Below are 14,705 nucleotides of genomic sequence, written 5' to 3'. Positions count from 1 at the left end.
AGGGAAAGGCTAATGTTTCATTTTATTGCTGGTTTGTAGATTACTGATCGTACATTCCATCCAAATTTGCAGTCACGCATGCTTGTAGCTGAAAGTTGCTGGGAAAATTTGTTCCTGTTTCCTCAAGGGAATTAAACCAATTTGCTTTAGTTCTGCCTGGCTGCATTTTCTGCATAAAGGCAAACCAGTGGAGAATGTCTTAAATTTCAGATAGGGTCCATAATTCATTGCCATTCACTCTTTCTTTGTATCCTCTTCATTTTTACAAATCTGTAATCTGATTGTCCAGATGAGCCTTAGACTGTTCAGAAATATTTTTCTTGTAATGGTTTTATCATCTGCAACACACATGTTCCAACACTGCAAAAAGGATGAAGTAGACTGTGTTAATTGCTGTAGTTCCTATAAACTCCCTCTTGAGGAATTCACTCTGGAGATGAAAAAGACTTAAAAGAATAGATTTCTAATTCCATCCTGTTGTTGAGGCACTGTTGTCTGCATTGTAACAAAACACAATGAATTAGTCTTTCCTTTTGTTCATGTTTTATAACATGCGGTGGTAATTGAATCTATTTTGAATTTTGGAATACAGTTGTTTGATCTCTTCCCTGTTTTAATCTTGCACTAGGGTTGTTTCCTGCCCCCCTCCCTCCACCTGCTTCTGTGAAGTATTAAAACCATTAAGAGAAAGTGAAGTTGCGAATAAAAGGTGACAGGTTCAGTTATGTAGCGCTGTATTTAAAGATCATGGATCGGTTTGTATCGGGCTTAAGGCAGAGTGGCAGATGAAGCCTTCCTTGTCAGAAGTAGGCTGTGGAAGCAGTTACGAAACCCCTCAGGAAAGGCAAAGCAAAGGGAGCAAAAATATAAGATGTCTGCCTGGTGGAACAGAAGGGCTCGAAGGACTTGCAGCGTTCAGTGCTCTCATTGCATTTTTCTAACTTAATTATTTATGTTTTCAAGATTATTCAAAAGCCGAGGCAGAACTGGAGTGTTTGTGCTTTGATCTCCCAAAATGCGAATTTTGAAACATGTAACTTGACACTAACAGGCGCAGCTCACTCTGTAGCACAGCATTAGGGTTTTTACTCATGACCTGTGGGTTTTCTCTGCCGTGTCCCGGCTGCGAAGGCTCACTGTGAAGATAAATGACAGAACGTGAGTAAGCTGAGCTTGCCCGGCTCCCCGTGAGGAGGGCAGGTTAGAGGTGTTTAATGGTACCGCGCAGCACAGAGCGGTTGGACCCCATCTCCGCTTTCCCAGAGCCACACGGCGATGTCTCACTGTGTTCCTCCTGGGATGCCATTTGCATTAGCCCCCTTGCTGTCCTCAAGCCTGGGGATGTTCCACCTGTGCTGGTGCAGATAAGAGACAGTTTGATGAGTGGTTCTTTAATTGATTCTCTGGTTTCTCATCAGTCACAAAAGAACAGAAACATCATTTTGCAGGACCTCTCATAAGCCTTCTCAAAGGCTTTTGTCATTTCTGTGTGACTCCTCCATTACAGCCCTGCAACTCTTGAGTAAGAGGGCAGAGAAGAGGCCCGTTGGCTCAGGAGCCACTGGAGAGCTCTTGCTTTAAACGAGAAGTGAGACTCAGTAAGTTTCGAGGAGCCACTGGAGAGCTCTTGCTTTAAACAAGAAGTGAGTCTCAGTAAGTTTCATCTGTTTAATACTGATTTTCTGGAAATACGTTACTGCGGCTGAATACCATTGTGTCAGTTGAGGCAGAGTAATTGCGCACCCTGTTGCAACTGGAGGGTCAACTGTATTCTTTGGAGCACTTTTCCCTCAGCAGCGGTGTCTGGTTAAGCTGCAGGGTCTTACATGCCTGTCCCGCATCTGCGCTGATGGGAAGAGGCAGTGCAAAACGGCCCTTACAAATCCGAAATGGAAATAGCAAGGGAGGGGGAAGGCAGTTTCGTGGCGATGCAGTCCCTTCTGTTGATTTATTTCCGCACAGACGCTGGGTTGCTGTAGGCAAAGATGTTTTAGCTGAGAGTGGCTCATTGAATGTTTCCGTTTTTTCCCCTGCTTTTTCAGGGGGGTTGGTGACTGGCTGTTGAGGTGAGGAGCAGCTGTTGAGTCTGACAGTGATCCGGTGCTGGAAGAGCCAAAGCTTCTGCAGGCAGGGTGTGCGTGAGTGTGTATAAACATCGGGCAGGAGTGGGGTGGGGCTGCTGTCCCAGCCGCATGAACCCAAATCCTACAGGTTGGGGGTCCATTGCTTATAACTCCAGCTGCGGTTGTGCCATCTGATGACAAACAGATGGAGATACTGGCTGGGATTTAGTGTTTGCTGGGCTTGGAACGAAACGGTCCTCAAGACACGTGAAAATAAATTGCCTGGTGCCTGTCGCTGCAAGCACAAGAAGTGAAGGATTGGGTCTGTAGGAGCGTGGATCAGGCTGTGCATGTTCATCCTCTGCAGACTGGCAGCTGATGGCTCCTGGAGGCGCTTGCCACCCCGCAAACAGAGGTGGCTGTGGCAGAGGAGGCCGTGCAGCCTGCTCCCAGAGAGGGCTCGCAAAGCAGAGATAGTGATTGGAGCACCGCAGCAGAGCTGGGTCTCTTGTGGAAAACGTTTTTTTTTTTGTTTGCCCACCTGAGGAAACTGTCACTGATCCTGGCCTTTGAGTCGCTCGCTCTGCTTCCAAATGCTGAATGCGGCTATCTTGCTAAAAATCAGGTGACGTTCTTTCCCCTTTCCCTCCTTTCTTCCAAACCCTGCTGTTTAGATCCCTTCCCTTTCCGTCTCGGGGAAGCCGTTTGGGCCTGGTCTCTGTCTGGTAGCTTGGAGTCCAGAGGATCTGTTTCACAGCAGTTTGCCAAATTCACTGCAGGTTCTCAGAAGATCTGATGGCCTCTGGTGGGTTTTACTTCATCTTTATTTCTCTGGCTGTAGCCTTTCCATAGCTGAGATACCACAGAAGTCATCCCCCATCGAGGAAGACATACAGTTTTAACAATACAGCTGCCTTGCTGAGATACTTGAAAGCTGGTGTGATACCCAGGAGGGGATCTCCAGGATCTTTGCTAAGGGCCAGTAAGAGCCAACTGGGAACTGGAGAGAGGGAGTGCAGTATGATCTTAAACCCCTCCAGCCTGCAGACTGTGCTGGTTTGTATCGTTACCTGGCGTGAGCCTAGAATGTTACAGGTTTCCGACTAGAAGTATGGCACAGGGAGTGCTCTTAGGCCACCTTGGTGGTGACAAAAGCGCAGCAGAATGTGTGCAGACGGCAGCAGAGGCACGGTTCTGCTGGGCACCATCTCTAGAGAAGAGCCTGGGATGTGGGTCCAGCTGTGCCAAAGACCTTTCCAGCGTGGGTATTGTTTAGGGTAGACTTACGTACAGCAAAACGTGTGGTGCTGGTGGGAGGAGAGGGTGTTATTTTGACCTACACAGAGGGACAGCTTGAGGCACTGCTTGAGAGAAGAGACTGAAGTGAGGATATGCTCGGGAGCGCTTGGTCTAGTGCAGGCAGCAGACGATGTGCGGTGGGAGCCAAAGCAGTTGCCCAACTGACCTGGCTTCCATCAAAAGTGTATTTTTAATACAGCTGTAAGCAAGGCTGGCTGTTTAAAAACAGTCTGGAGACCAGGCACTGCCAGGAGGGAAAAGCATCTCTTGGAAAGGAGAGGACTTGAGAATTTTTGCGAATAACTGAGTATGTTCAGATGTGTCAACATATTCAGGCAGGTTAACAGTGAGGGGGTCAAGCTGTGCAGTGGGAAGTTTAGAATTAGAGGATCTGAGTCCTAGTGCCCATCCTTTCAAAAAGACGTTGAAAGTTAGAGTGAGCTCAGAGAGGAGCAGAACACTCACGGCTGGAAGGTGAAGTGGGGACATTTCAGTTCTTAGGAATTTACAGCATGAACTCATACTCTGCAGTTAACTTTCAAGTATAGACGTGCCCTGAGAATCATCCAAGCTGGAATGAGATGCACCTTTTTATCAGCAAGGGAAATTATCGACTGGAGCAGAGAAGTGTGCACAATCTTTACCCTGGAAGGGGATGTTTGGTATTCACTGTGTTGTGATTCAGCCGCAATTAGATGCACTTGATCGCGGTGATGGCACTTGCCATAGGAGTTGGGAGGAAGATCCTTTCTTGTGATTCAGCCGCAATTAGATGCACTTGGTCGCGGTGATGGCACTTCCCATAGGAGTTGGGAGGAAGATCCTTTTGGGTACAGGATGCCCAGCGTCCTTACAAAACACCCCTCACATAGGAGTGTTCAGGATCTAGAAGAGCCACAGCATTCTGGAGAGATGAGGAATAAGGTGGGAGAAAAAAAGATGAGGGAAGGTGAGAAGGAGGAAAGCAAACGGCTGGTTACAAGGCAATAGAAGAAGATGAGAAAAGGGGAAAATAAACAAAGGTGGAAGTGTGGAGAAGGAACATCCAAAGGACCATGAACTCAAATGTCCTGTGTCTTGGCACCCCAGACACTCCCTTTTCGAACCCCATGCATGTCCCATCACATCTCCGCATGTCAGTTCCCTGCCTGTGAGATGGAGATGGTAACACTTCCCTGCCTTGGGGAGCAGTGAGATCCTCTCAGATCTTACTCTGTGCAGTGTGACTCATATATAAGCATAAATGTGGGTGCTCCCATCCCATTAATTAACAAACCCAAGAGCACCTATGGCCTCGAGCAAACAGGAGCAGCATAACCTACAAAACAGGAGCGAGATGGGAGTAGTGGGGATCAGTGGTTTGCTGTAAACTTTCTTGCAGTGACCTGGATTGCAAACACTTTTCCTCTAACCTGTTATTGGGGAGAGCAATTGTCTCTCTCTTAGGGGGGGTTTATTTTGGCAGGAAGGTGTTTGCTTTTGTCATTGTTCCCTATGTAAATTCGCTGCTAGTTTTGTGGATGAGCTGCTGCTACCTCCACTGGTTCCTGCATTACACTGAGACTACTCACAGATGGGTTTTTCTGGGTCAATGCAGCTTTAAACATGTTTGTGGATATAGGGCAGGTGTCCTAAAGTTCTGTTTTCTCTCACCTGCCATGGTGGCGGAGCACAAGCATGTGGCTGCCTTATTGTGAAATAGTAAATTTAAGAACATCTTTGGAACATATTTGGGTGTAATCGAGAAAAAAATCTAATAGCTAAAAGAACTGTAATTTGCACAGTTGCTGCAAGCACTGGTAGTACAGGGTGTAACACATTTCTGTGTCCCAGCCATGATATGTGGCACCCCAGAGGGAAAGGTAGCTGGTAGCTCAACTCAGTGAGGGGTCGAGCCTTCTCTTCTGCTGGCAATGTCAGGGAAAAGACATGGAGTGTGTGCTGTACTGGGCCTGCAACCCACTGCCCACCTTTCCTCAGGAATTACGAGGATTTCAGCCCTGCCTGACCAGATCAGCCAACAGCCAGGAGTCAGTTGCTCCTGTGCTGATGCAGAGCCCTGGAAGGGCAGAAGGAGTTGTTTCCAGAAGTAGGCTCTCTTGTTTTTAATTTTGCAGGATCCTGACAGCAGCCCCACAGTCTGATTGCGTGTTTGTTTGTGAAGTTGGGTTAATGTCAGCAGTCACTGCAAGGCTCTGATTGCAGGTCTGTTTTTTAAGTAGCGTGTGATGGAGTCTCTTCCCGCTGCCCTTCCCTTTGTGTCTGTACAGCCCTCAGCACTGTGATGAACAGAACTTAACGGTGTTATCAACACTCCTCCTGGTCTGATTACTGCTACAGAAACTGCTCTGATGTCACATACAAAATGTAAATTGTACCTCTGGGATGGCTCAGATGAAAAATACTAGAATAGGATAGAAGATTTCAGTTGGAAGGGACCTACAGCCATCACCTTGTCCAACTGCCTGAGCATTTCAGGGCTGAGCAAAAGTTAAAGCGTGTTATTAAGGGGATTACCCAAATGCCCCTTAAACCCTGACGGGCTTGGGGCATCGCCCACCTCTCTAGGAAGGCTGTTCCAGCGTTTGACTACCCTCTCGGTAAAGAAACGCTTCCTAGTGTCCGGTATAAACCTCCGTGGCGCAGCTTTGAGCCATTCCCACATGTCCTATCACTGGATCCCAGGGAGAAGAGCTCAGCACCTCCTGGTCCTCTTCCCCACCTCAGGAAGCTGCAGAGAGCCATGGGGTGGCCCCTCAGCCTCCTTCTCTCCACAGAACAGAACAAGAGCAGCGGGGGGTTTGTTTCCTTTCCCTTTTCTGAAGCAGTGAACGCCTGTGAATTTAAGGAACAAAAGTTAATTACTGCAAACTCTTCCTTTTAAAGAGATGGTTGGAAGTTGATTTGTTTGTTAATCCTTCACTTTCTGTCCTGCAGCTTGTCACGAGTCCTGTTCCTCATGCTGGGGGGCTGCTGAGAACAATTGTTTGTCCTGCAAAGACACAGCACACGTGCTAAAAGCGGGGCTCTGCGTGGCGAGCTGTGGACAGGGATTTTATACGAAGGATGGAATCTGCAGCGGTAAATACCTGTTTTCTTCCTTCAATTGCAAGAAGTTTGAGAAATGCTCTACAAAAAGGGAATCAATATTTCATTTAGCCGTGCAGCAGCTGGGATTTTATTCATGTCTAAGATGTCAGATGCACCTTGTGCACAAATATCGGATGGGGAAAGCTGTTGTTTGTTTGTAAGATTATTAATTCGTTTAAGCTAATCAGATGCTGAAAGGTTTAAGGTTTTTTTCCCCTCAGTGAACAGCTTGAAAGCCTAAGTGAGTTGTTTCTGAGGACCTGACAAATCCATTTGTCTGCAGAAAGAAGAATGGTCCTTGCCAGCAGGTGTCTGTAAATTTGATTATCATTCAGCATCACAGTAACTAATACCTGCACAACGGATGAGGCTTGGGAGCTGGGAAGGTTTGCTGAGGAGAAGGGAAAGGGAAAGCTGGAGGGAATTAAAGACCTAAGTCAAACAGATCATGAAGGGGAAAAAAATCTCAAATAAATAAAGAATCTAAAATTTGCCACAACCATTCAGGTCACGTCTGGGTTTCTGCTGACAGCCACCCCCAGCTGCTTTGAGGGACTGTCCAGCGTGGTCAGTAGGAATGACACGGGGGTTGTCTGTCTTCATGCAGATCTGTCTGAGCCACGGCTAGCTGCAGAGGTCTTAAAACCTGGAGCACGTTGACAAAATTATTGCTATTCTGGCTATTTCTGGATGGATTTCACTTTGACCGGGTCCCTTTTCAGTCCAGTTGATGTCTGTATCAGTAAAGTGTGCAGACTTGAAATCTTAATATCTGTATCTGAAAATCAAAAAAAGCTCAAAAGGAAATTTTATTTAGATGCAGCTTGCCCCTAATTTTTGATTTTTATTGCCAGTGATTTCTGAAAACTGTATAGCTGTTCCTCAGAACCTCCAGGATTCAGGCCTTTCATCTTCTACCAAAAACATGCATTTTGCTACCCACCTGGAATTCTGTAAGCGGTTTTAAACGGAGGCTGTCTGACTGGTGAAAAGAAACAAAAAATGGTATAGTAAAATGTTTGGCTCTTCTGAATACACAGCAGCAGTAGTGCTACTGACTTAGGGAAACCTGAGTTTCATGCTGCTCTTGGACAACAGGTCAGTTGACTTCAGAACTGACTGCTTGGGAGAACATAGACCACAGGAATTTAGTATCAACATTGTCATGCTTGATTTGTAATTCATTCTCACACTTAAAACTTTGAGTCGAAGAAAAGAGAAGGGGGGCAGAAATTTCAAATTTTTAAATCAACTTTTCTCCCATTTTTTATTTCCTGAACAGTCTGACAGCTGATGCTTGTTGTACAAAGATTTGTAAAGGTTGACAGGACAGTTCTCTTATGTGAAATTGTTCAGAAAGGTGCTTCCTGTTCACAGATTGTTTGTGACAGGAAAAAATATTCCATTAGGTGGAGGGAGTTGTGGCAGGAGTGGAGGGAGTGCTGATATAGACCCATCCCTGGTATTTGTACTTAGTATCCCTGGATGGGATGGGGGTCAGTGAATACGTATCTGCGCTCGCAGGTCTACCTCCGTGAATGTCGCTACTTGCTCCAGGCAAGTGCGAAAAGTTACTTGTGCTGGAGAGGAACGTTTCCAGGTGCCTTTCTGACAAAGAAAGGACAAGGCATGGTTTGCGCAACTTCATTTTATCCGTGTGGCCAGGTTGGTGGCTCTGTTTTCTTATTGAGTGCATTTCATTAATGAGCTGTGCTCTTCGGCAGCTTGTGACCAGTCCTGTGAAACATGCTATTCCCACCAGCCCAGGTGTTTGACCTGTGCTTCACACCAGGTGTTACATGAGGGGAAGTGCCTTTCGGAGTGCCCGCACGGATATTTCCCCAGTGGCAATGGAAGATGCAGAGGTAAGAGGCATATTTGCATGACCTTTTCTAAGGCTCTCCAGGCACCCTCCAATGTTGTTTTATTTTCCGGAGGGAATGTTAAGAGCACAGAAGGGAGAGTGGGGACCAGGAATTTGGTTTTTTATTTTCTTTGGTTCACTTGTGATAGATTATTTTAAATAACCTCTTTGCTTTGCAAAGCATATTAAGACATGCTGAGATACATATTCAAAACACCGTGTGAGTGGGAGTTATTACTGTTCCTAGTTACTAATACATGTGCACTTCTGCTGAATTATCATGCCAGCTGGGAGTTTTCAGAGTTGGCTCCAGGAGGCTGTAGTCAGCAACACCACTCACAAGGAGAGAAAAATGAGGTATTTGAGTTCTGTGTGCTCTGTTTCTTTATCAGCTTGTCACAATTCATGCTCCACGTGTGAGGGACCTCTGGCCACTCACTGCACCTCCTGTTCCCTTCCTCTGGCGTTGCGCCAGGGCCAGTGCCTGCAGGACTGCGGAGAGGGTTTTTACCAGGATCACGATGTCTGCAAGGGTAAGCAATGTGCTTGGAGTAAGTTCCCCAGCTGCTGTATACCAGTGTGTCTATATTGGCTTTTGTCGGGCTGTGCTCCGAGTACCCAGCTACAACACTGATCCTTTATCCTCTGCTGAACTGGTCAAGAAACGAGTAATTCCCTCGTTTGCCCGCTGATTGTTTCCCACTTTGAGAAAAAGCAGATTTTCTCGAATACTTTCTCGTTTCATACCTGTCAGATTTAGTGATCTTGGGGACTTTTTTTTTCCCTTCATACTGCTGAAATAAACGTACATTGCTTCCAAGTTTTTCCTGACATGAGTTAAGAGGTGGATGAAGTTCTACAAGCACCTAGCAGGTTTGCTTAGACTGACATCGTTCTTGCAGCAATGAAAAACCTGAAAATTCGGAAGATGGGTTTATGCTTCCTGAGAGACCTTTGGACTGGCATTTCTTGCTGTCTCTCCTAGTGAGATTGTGTTCACCCTTGCAGCTCCAGAAATTAAAGGAAAATTGGCTGTCTGTGGCACAGTACTGGAGGTTTTTTTTTTCCCCAAGGTTATTTGTTCATCAGCTTTATTAAAGAGGAGACCTGTTATTTGGAGAGGGGGAAGGTGTCAAAGTATTTTTCTAAAATCCCAGTTCCATTATAGAAAATACAGCACCCTGTCTGTTGATGGAACAGATTTCTTAGCATGTGAGTTGCTGCAGACAACTAGAGGTGCTAGCTCTTTGCCAGCTCTTTGGGTACCAGACTGTCTGCAGCAATGCAAAACTGGAAAGAGGGATGAACAGGCGGGCCCAAACTAGTATTTTCTCCCCTTTCTCTTTCATGTTCATGACCAGATGCCCAGGTTTGTGTGGTTTTTGGCCCTTGTCCATCTCTCTGAGAAAGCTGTCCTCAGACTGAGCTGTGGCTCTGACTTCTCTCTCGACCCGTGCACAGGTTGCCACCCATCCTGCCGCTCCTGCGCTGGCCCAGGGGCCTCTCGTTGCCTGCAGTGCAGGGCTCCAGAGGACGTCCTGCAGCCTCACCAGCCCGTGGAAGGAGCTGTGCAAGGCCTTTGCCTCTCTCACTGCCGAGGCCAGTTCTACGTGGATAGCGCAGGAGTCTGCAGAGGTGAGCAGAGGGTGGGCACAGCTGCTGAAAGCCTTCAGCACAGGGCTGCGCTGCATTTTAGGTCTTCAGGGTGATCTTGTACAATGTTTGGTTCTTACGTGCTTTGAGCTCCTGCGTTTGCCTTGTGACAGTCCTGTGTGTTTAAACTCAGTAGCTTTCGGAGTCGCGTAGACTAGTACCTTTGAAGGAAAATATACTCTCCATAGAATTTGTGACTAGAGGTTTCAGCTACTTTTGTAAAAGATGACTGTTCAAGTCTGTATAGCTTAGCTTTCTTTTCATTGAAGTTCAGTATTTGATTTTTACTACTGACTGATTTTAGAGCAGGATCAATCCTTAAATCCTTCTCAGAAAACACTGTTCTGTCTCCTTATAAGCCCCTGGAGCAGGTCAAGCTGTCTCGCAGCAGTCCTGTCGTTTGATACATGCCCTGCAGCACATGTGCTGTCACTGCTCCTGAAATACCAAATAGGAAGCACTTCTGTGAAGGCTAGACTTTGGAGAAGAGGCTGCGTGGTGTACATTGGCGATATATGTGGTTTCCCACTGCTTTGGATTTCAGCACAGAGTGTTTAGTGGGGGGATCAGCAAGTCGGTCTGCCAGCCCATACAGAGCTTGTGGCAGCCGGCGTGGGTGTCTGTGTAACAAACATATTCCAATATCTTAAAAATAGTGTGGAGAGAAGCAGGCTGAGAGGTTAGACTGAACAACTTGTGCTATTGTAGCTCACCTAAGCCTACGGAGAAATGATACTTCCACGAATGGCAGTGGTTTCCCTGGGTGGCAAGACCAGTCATAGAGATGGTGACTCTGCAGCACTGAAGTGAAGTGATAGTAACAGCAATGCTACTGATGGCTGTTTCTTCTTGTGCAAAAACTTTTCCAAAAAGTGTACATAATCTAAAATCCATTTACTTTTGTTTTATATCTTGATCTCAACTTGAAGGAAAACATCTGTATGGGCTCTTTTTTTTTTTTTTTTTTTTTTTTGGAATGTTCTCATCTTTAACAGCGACCTACACAGACCATAAAGTGTCCGGTGCTTTGGATTGGTTTTTGTGGCTCAGTCCAGGTTATGGTATAGAAACTGAGTGAAGGAATCCATATGCCACTGCCTCTGATGAGTGAATAGACCTGCGCAGACAGGCCTGAGCAGAGTTTGGTGACAATGCTAAATTACGTCAGTGGGTAAGAATGCTGGCACAGCCCCACGTGGTATTAGCTCTGCCATAATGGTGATGGCATTAGAATAGTAGTTTGATATATTGCAGGAGGGTGTGCAGATTCAAGATTTCAAACTTTGAGCCACCCCCATAGAATAGTCATGCAAAGTTTGTAGGTGGTGCTTTCTGAAAAGGTGAACCCACAACAGACGTGCACCGCGGCTGCATTGTCTGTGCAGAGCAGAAGCATACTCCTGTGTAGGTTAAAACGGTGGGTTTGAAAGCTTTGCCTGTGTGGTTGTAAATTTCTCACCAAAACGCAGGAATATTTCTGTCCATGTTTTTCTAATGCTTGAGATTTCCCTGTTGAAACCGTAAGAAATTTCTCTGTGATTTGGTTTGAGTCACTGGAGCCAGAGATAGTCCTGGAGACATTGCATTTGTGATGAGGATCCCTGACTTCTCTCCCTGGCTCTCTGACAGACAGCTAAGCGTACCTGTATAAATAATTTTATTTCATTTCCTTTCTTCTCTCCAGCCCTGTGTCTATCTTGTCTCCCCAGAGGGCAGGAGGTCTGTCTTTGTGTTTGACAGAGACTCACACAGTGGAACCTGTGGCCTCGAGTAGCTCTAATAAATACTAGGTTTTTAATTACTGAGTTTATATATTTATTTCATCGTATTACTGAGTTTAAGATGGGTTGGTTTAGGATCAGTACCAGTAGAGGTGAAGAAGCTAACTTTCTAACTGCACTCTCTTACTGGATCACCCTTTTCATGAGCGTTTGCTTCACTGGCTGTAAATCCAGCCCAACTCTGCGTATATTTGCTCTTAGTGCACCGGAATGGCTGATGGTACCTGTGCAGTGATTCTGGATAGAAAATCCTCCCCAGGGTAACTGCAGGGTGATAGCAAAAAATTATTTCAGAATGTTTGCAGGACCCCAGAGCTCTTACAGGGAGGAGAACGGTTTTACATGGCGTTGTGCATCTCAGCTTTCCGCTTCAGACATTAATTGTGTGGGTGCAAAGACAGATTAAACATGCAGCTATCTGTCATCGCTCCTTACTTCCAAGAAGTGTGCTGTGCAGCCTTTGTACTCCTGCCCTTTCTACCTTTCACAAGCAGAGAATCCTGGAGAGGAAATACCTTCCTGTCATCGTTACTGGGGAGAAAGCAATCTAGCTGTACTCTATCTAGGACAGGGACAACAAAGATAAGTCAGAAACTAATTTGGCTCTCTGTCTTCTTGTTTTTCCCTTCCCTGCAGAGTGCCACTCCTCCTGTGCAGGCTGCATGGGGAACACTTCCCAGGACTGTACGGCTTGTCTGTCTTCCCACGTCCTTCTGGAAGGCAGATGCGTCTCTGAGTGCCCGGAGGGGCTGTTCAGCCACGAAAATCACTGCGACTGTGAGTGCATAGTGCAGGCACCTGCAGCTCGTGCTGCTGAATTTCATTGCATCCACGTTTCGTAATGCCTTTCTCAATGTAATTAGAGATGTTGTCAGATTTATGTGAGGCTATTTAAGTATTTTCAGGGGAGAACAGGGCATTCCAATTTCAGGAAATGGAATCTCCTCCTAATGGGAGAGATGCGTACACATTCAGTCATTAATTATAATTATTTTTGCTCCTCTGGACTGTTTCCCTGAAGATATTTTGCGTTTCATTTCACTGGGCTTGGATGATGTTCTTAGCCAGCATGCTGTGGCAGAAGAGGTCTTTACTGGACAACACTGAAGCATGTCTGCTTTTATTAGGCTGGATAAACATATTGTCCATATGAATTAGCTTTATTTTAAATTCACTGCTGGCTGCAGGGCTGGGTTTAGAAGGGAGGAATTCTGCAGATATGGGAGGAAAACCATTAGATCTCTGGATATGCCTGATCAGTAGTGGGGACAGCATTATTTATTCGTGTCCCAGCCTTGCCCACTAGTCAGCAAGTGGCCTTCATTCAGCGTGTTTGATCTCATCTAAGCAGATGGTTGTGACTACAGACCTTCTGAGTGACTGCAGGGGTTAAATCCCGTTTGCCACATGCAGAAAATGCGGGAATGCAGTTCATTATTAGCTGCTAAGTACAATGGGGGAGGAAGTGCAGGCACTTGAGGTCTAACTAGTCCCTTCAAGGTTATCTGACAGTTGTCAGTTGTTTTGTGATCGATTCAGTGGGTCAGGCATCCATGCATCTGTTCTGGCAGTAGGAGAAATCTCCTGGTCGCTTCCCTGGGAAGCCTCACGTTTAGAGAGAGAAACCTCTTCTCAAGTCCATTGCTCTGTTGGTTCAATGTATTCATCCAAGGAGCACCTCTATAAATACATTTCTTTGGCAGGCCGTTGTAAAGATTCATCGATTGTTGAGGTTGTGCACTGCCACCTTAGAGCTGCAGTAACTGCTGAGTGCTGCATTATGCGGTTTCAGGCTTATGTAAACGTCTCAGAAACAAAATTCAGTGTCAGGAAAGTGGCACCTTTCTGTATGCCACTGTCTTACATCTCCTGCTGGTTTTAAACAGTGAAGCTCAGTTAATAGAGGTGTGTCTAGAAAGCTTATTCTTCCTTCTGAACGCTGAATTCACGGGCGTGATTTCAGAGAAGCTGAGAAGGTGGTGGGACATGTCACCTTAGGTCTTAAACACTGGAACCTTATGCTGTGACAGCTGCAAAATGCCCGGCTTCCATGTGGAGAGTGAGCAGTTGTGGGAGCCTGGGGGAGTCCTGAGGTGGGAGACTTTGAAATTGACTGCTTTTATTCATAGAAAAAGCTTTAAGCGTTTTTTTACAGGTCATTAGCTGCAGTATTTCTGTCTTCCTCAGATCTGTAGCATGGAAATAATGGAAATAACGGCATCTGGCTTTAAACATGGATAGATGCAAGAGCAGTCTGCATGAAATATTTTTGAGCAGTCTTAACCACTTTCTCTGCAATCATTTTGTTGAGCTTTTAGCAGGCAGAATAGCTAATGAGCTGGCATGGCATTCAGGTTTTATAGGTTTGGGAGGAATCCTTCTGGGATTTTTCCATTCATGAATATCAAATATATGCCACTATAATTTTCATACAATCCCAAGGTGTTTAATTTATCTCCCCAGTGCATCCCACTCTCTCTCTTAGATGCACAAGCATATGCTAGAGGGAAGCATAAAAGGGCCAATCTCCTTATATCTTCTATAGATCTATACCTTGATTAATGCACAGAACAAATGACATTTTAAAGTTTTCAACTAATTTTTCTTCTTGTTTATTCAAAATGAGGATGTAAGAACCTTCCCAGCCACAACTCTGCAGTTACTGGTGCTGTTAGATCATTTTATGTCCATGTTTTGGAGGAGTACGTGATTATTACAGAGGCTGGCTGGCTGGGGAGGGGAGAGTGTCAGGTAGACTCTACCAACAACCTAACAAGTGTTAATTTTCTTACCCAGCCTGTCATCCGTCCTGCAAGACATGCCGTGGCCCTTCTGATTTGGAGTGCTTAACCTGCCATCCCCACGCGACTCTAGCTGCTGGGAAGTGCAGGACTGGCTGCAAGGAGGAGCAGTATCTCAACCTGGTGGGGTATTGTGTGGGTAAGTAGGAGGAGA

At 45.9% G+C, this 14,705-nt stretch overlaps 1 protein-coding gene across 1 annotated transcript in view; it reads left to right on the top strand.

Moving 5' to 3' along the window:
* FRAS1 (Fraser extracellular matrix complex subunit 1) overlaps positions 1-14,705 on the top strand; it is a gene marked incomplete at its 5' end in the record, with an annotated part of 95,622 nt that overhangs the window by 16,674 nt on the left and 64,243 nt on the right. Inside the window, 6 exons of the mRNA XM_010086335.1 lie at positions 6,300-6,443; positions 8,177-8,317; positions 8,709-8,849; positions 9,778-9,951; positions 12,387-12,527; positions 14,547-14,690. Of these exons, the coding sequence (XP_010084637.1) occupies positions 6,300-6,443; positions 8,177-8,317; positions 8,709-8,849; positions 9,778-9,951; positions 12,387-12,527; positions 14,547-14,690 (885 nt within the window). The remainder of the gene's footprint in view (positions 1-6,299; positions 6,444-8,176; positions 8,318-8,708; positions 8,850-9,777; positions 9,952-12,386; positions 12,528-14,546; positions 14,691-14,705) is intronic.

This window comes from Pterocles gutturalis, unplaced genomic scaffold, assembly GCF_000699245.1.
Source record: "Pterocles gutturalis isolate BGI_N339 unplaced genomic scaffold, ASM69924v1 scaffold286, whole genome shotgun sequence".
In the NCBI taxonomy this organism is placed as follows: domain Eukaryota; kingdom Metazoa; phylum Chordata; class Aves; order Pterocliformes; family Pteroclidae; genus Pterocles; species Pterocles gutturalis.
Note: the sequence above shows the minus strand (reverse complement) of the source record. Positions and strands in the feature narration are given on the sequence as shown.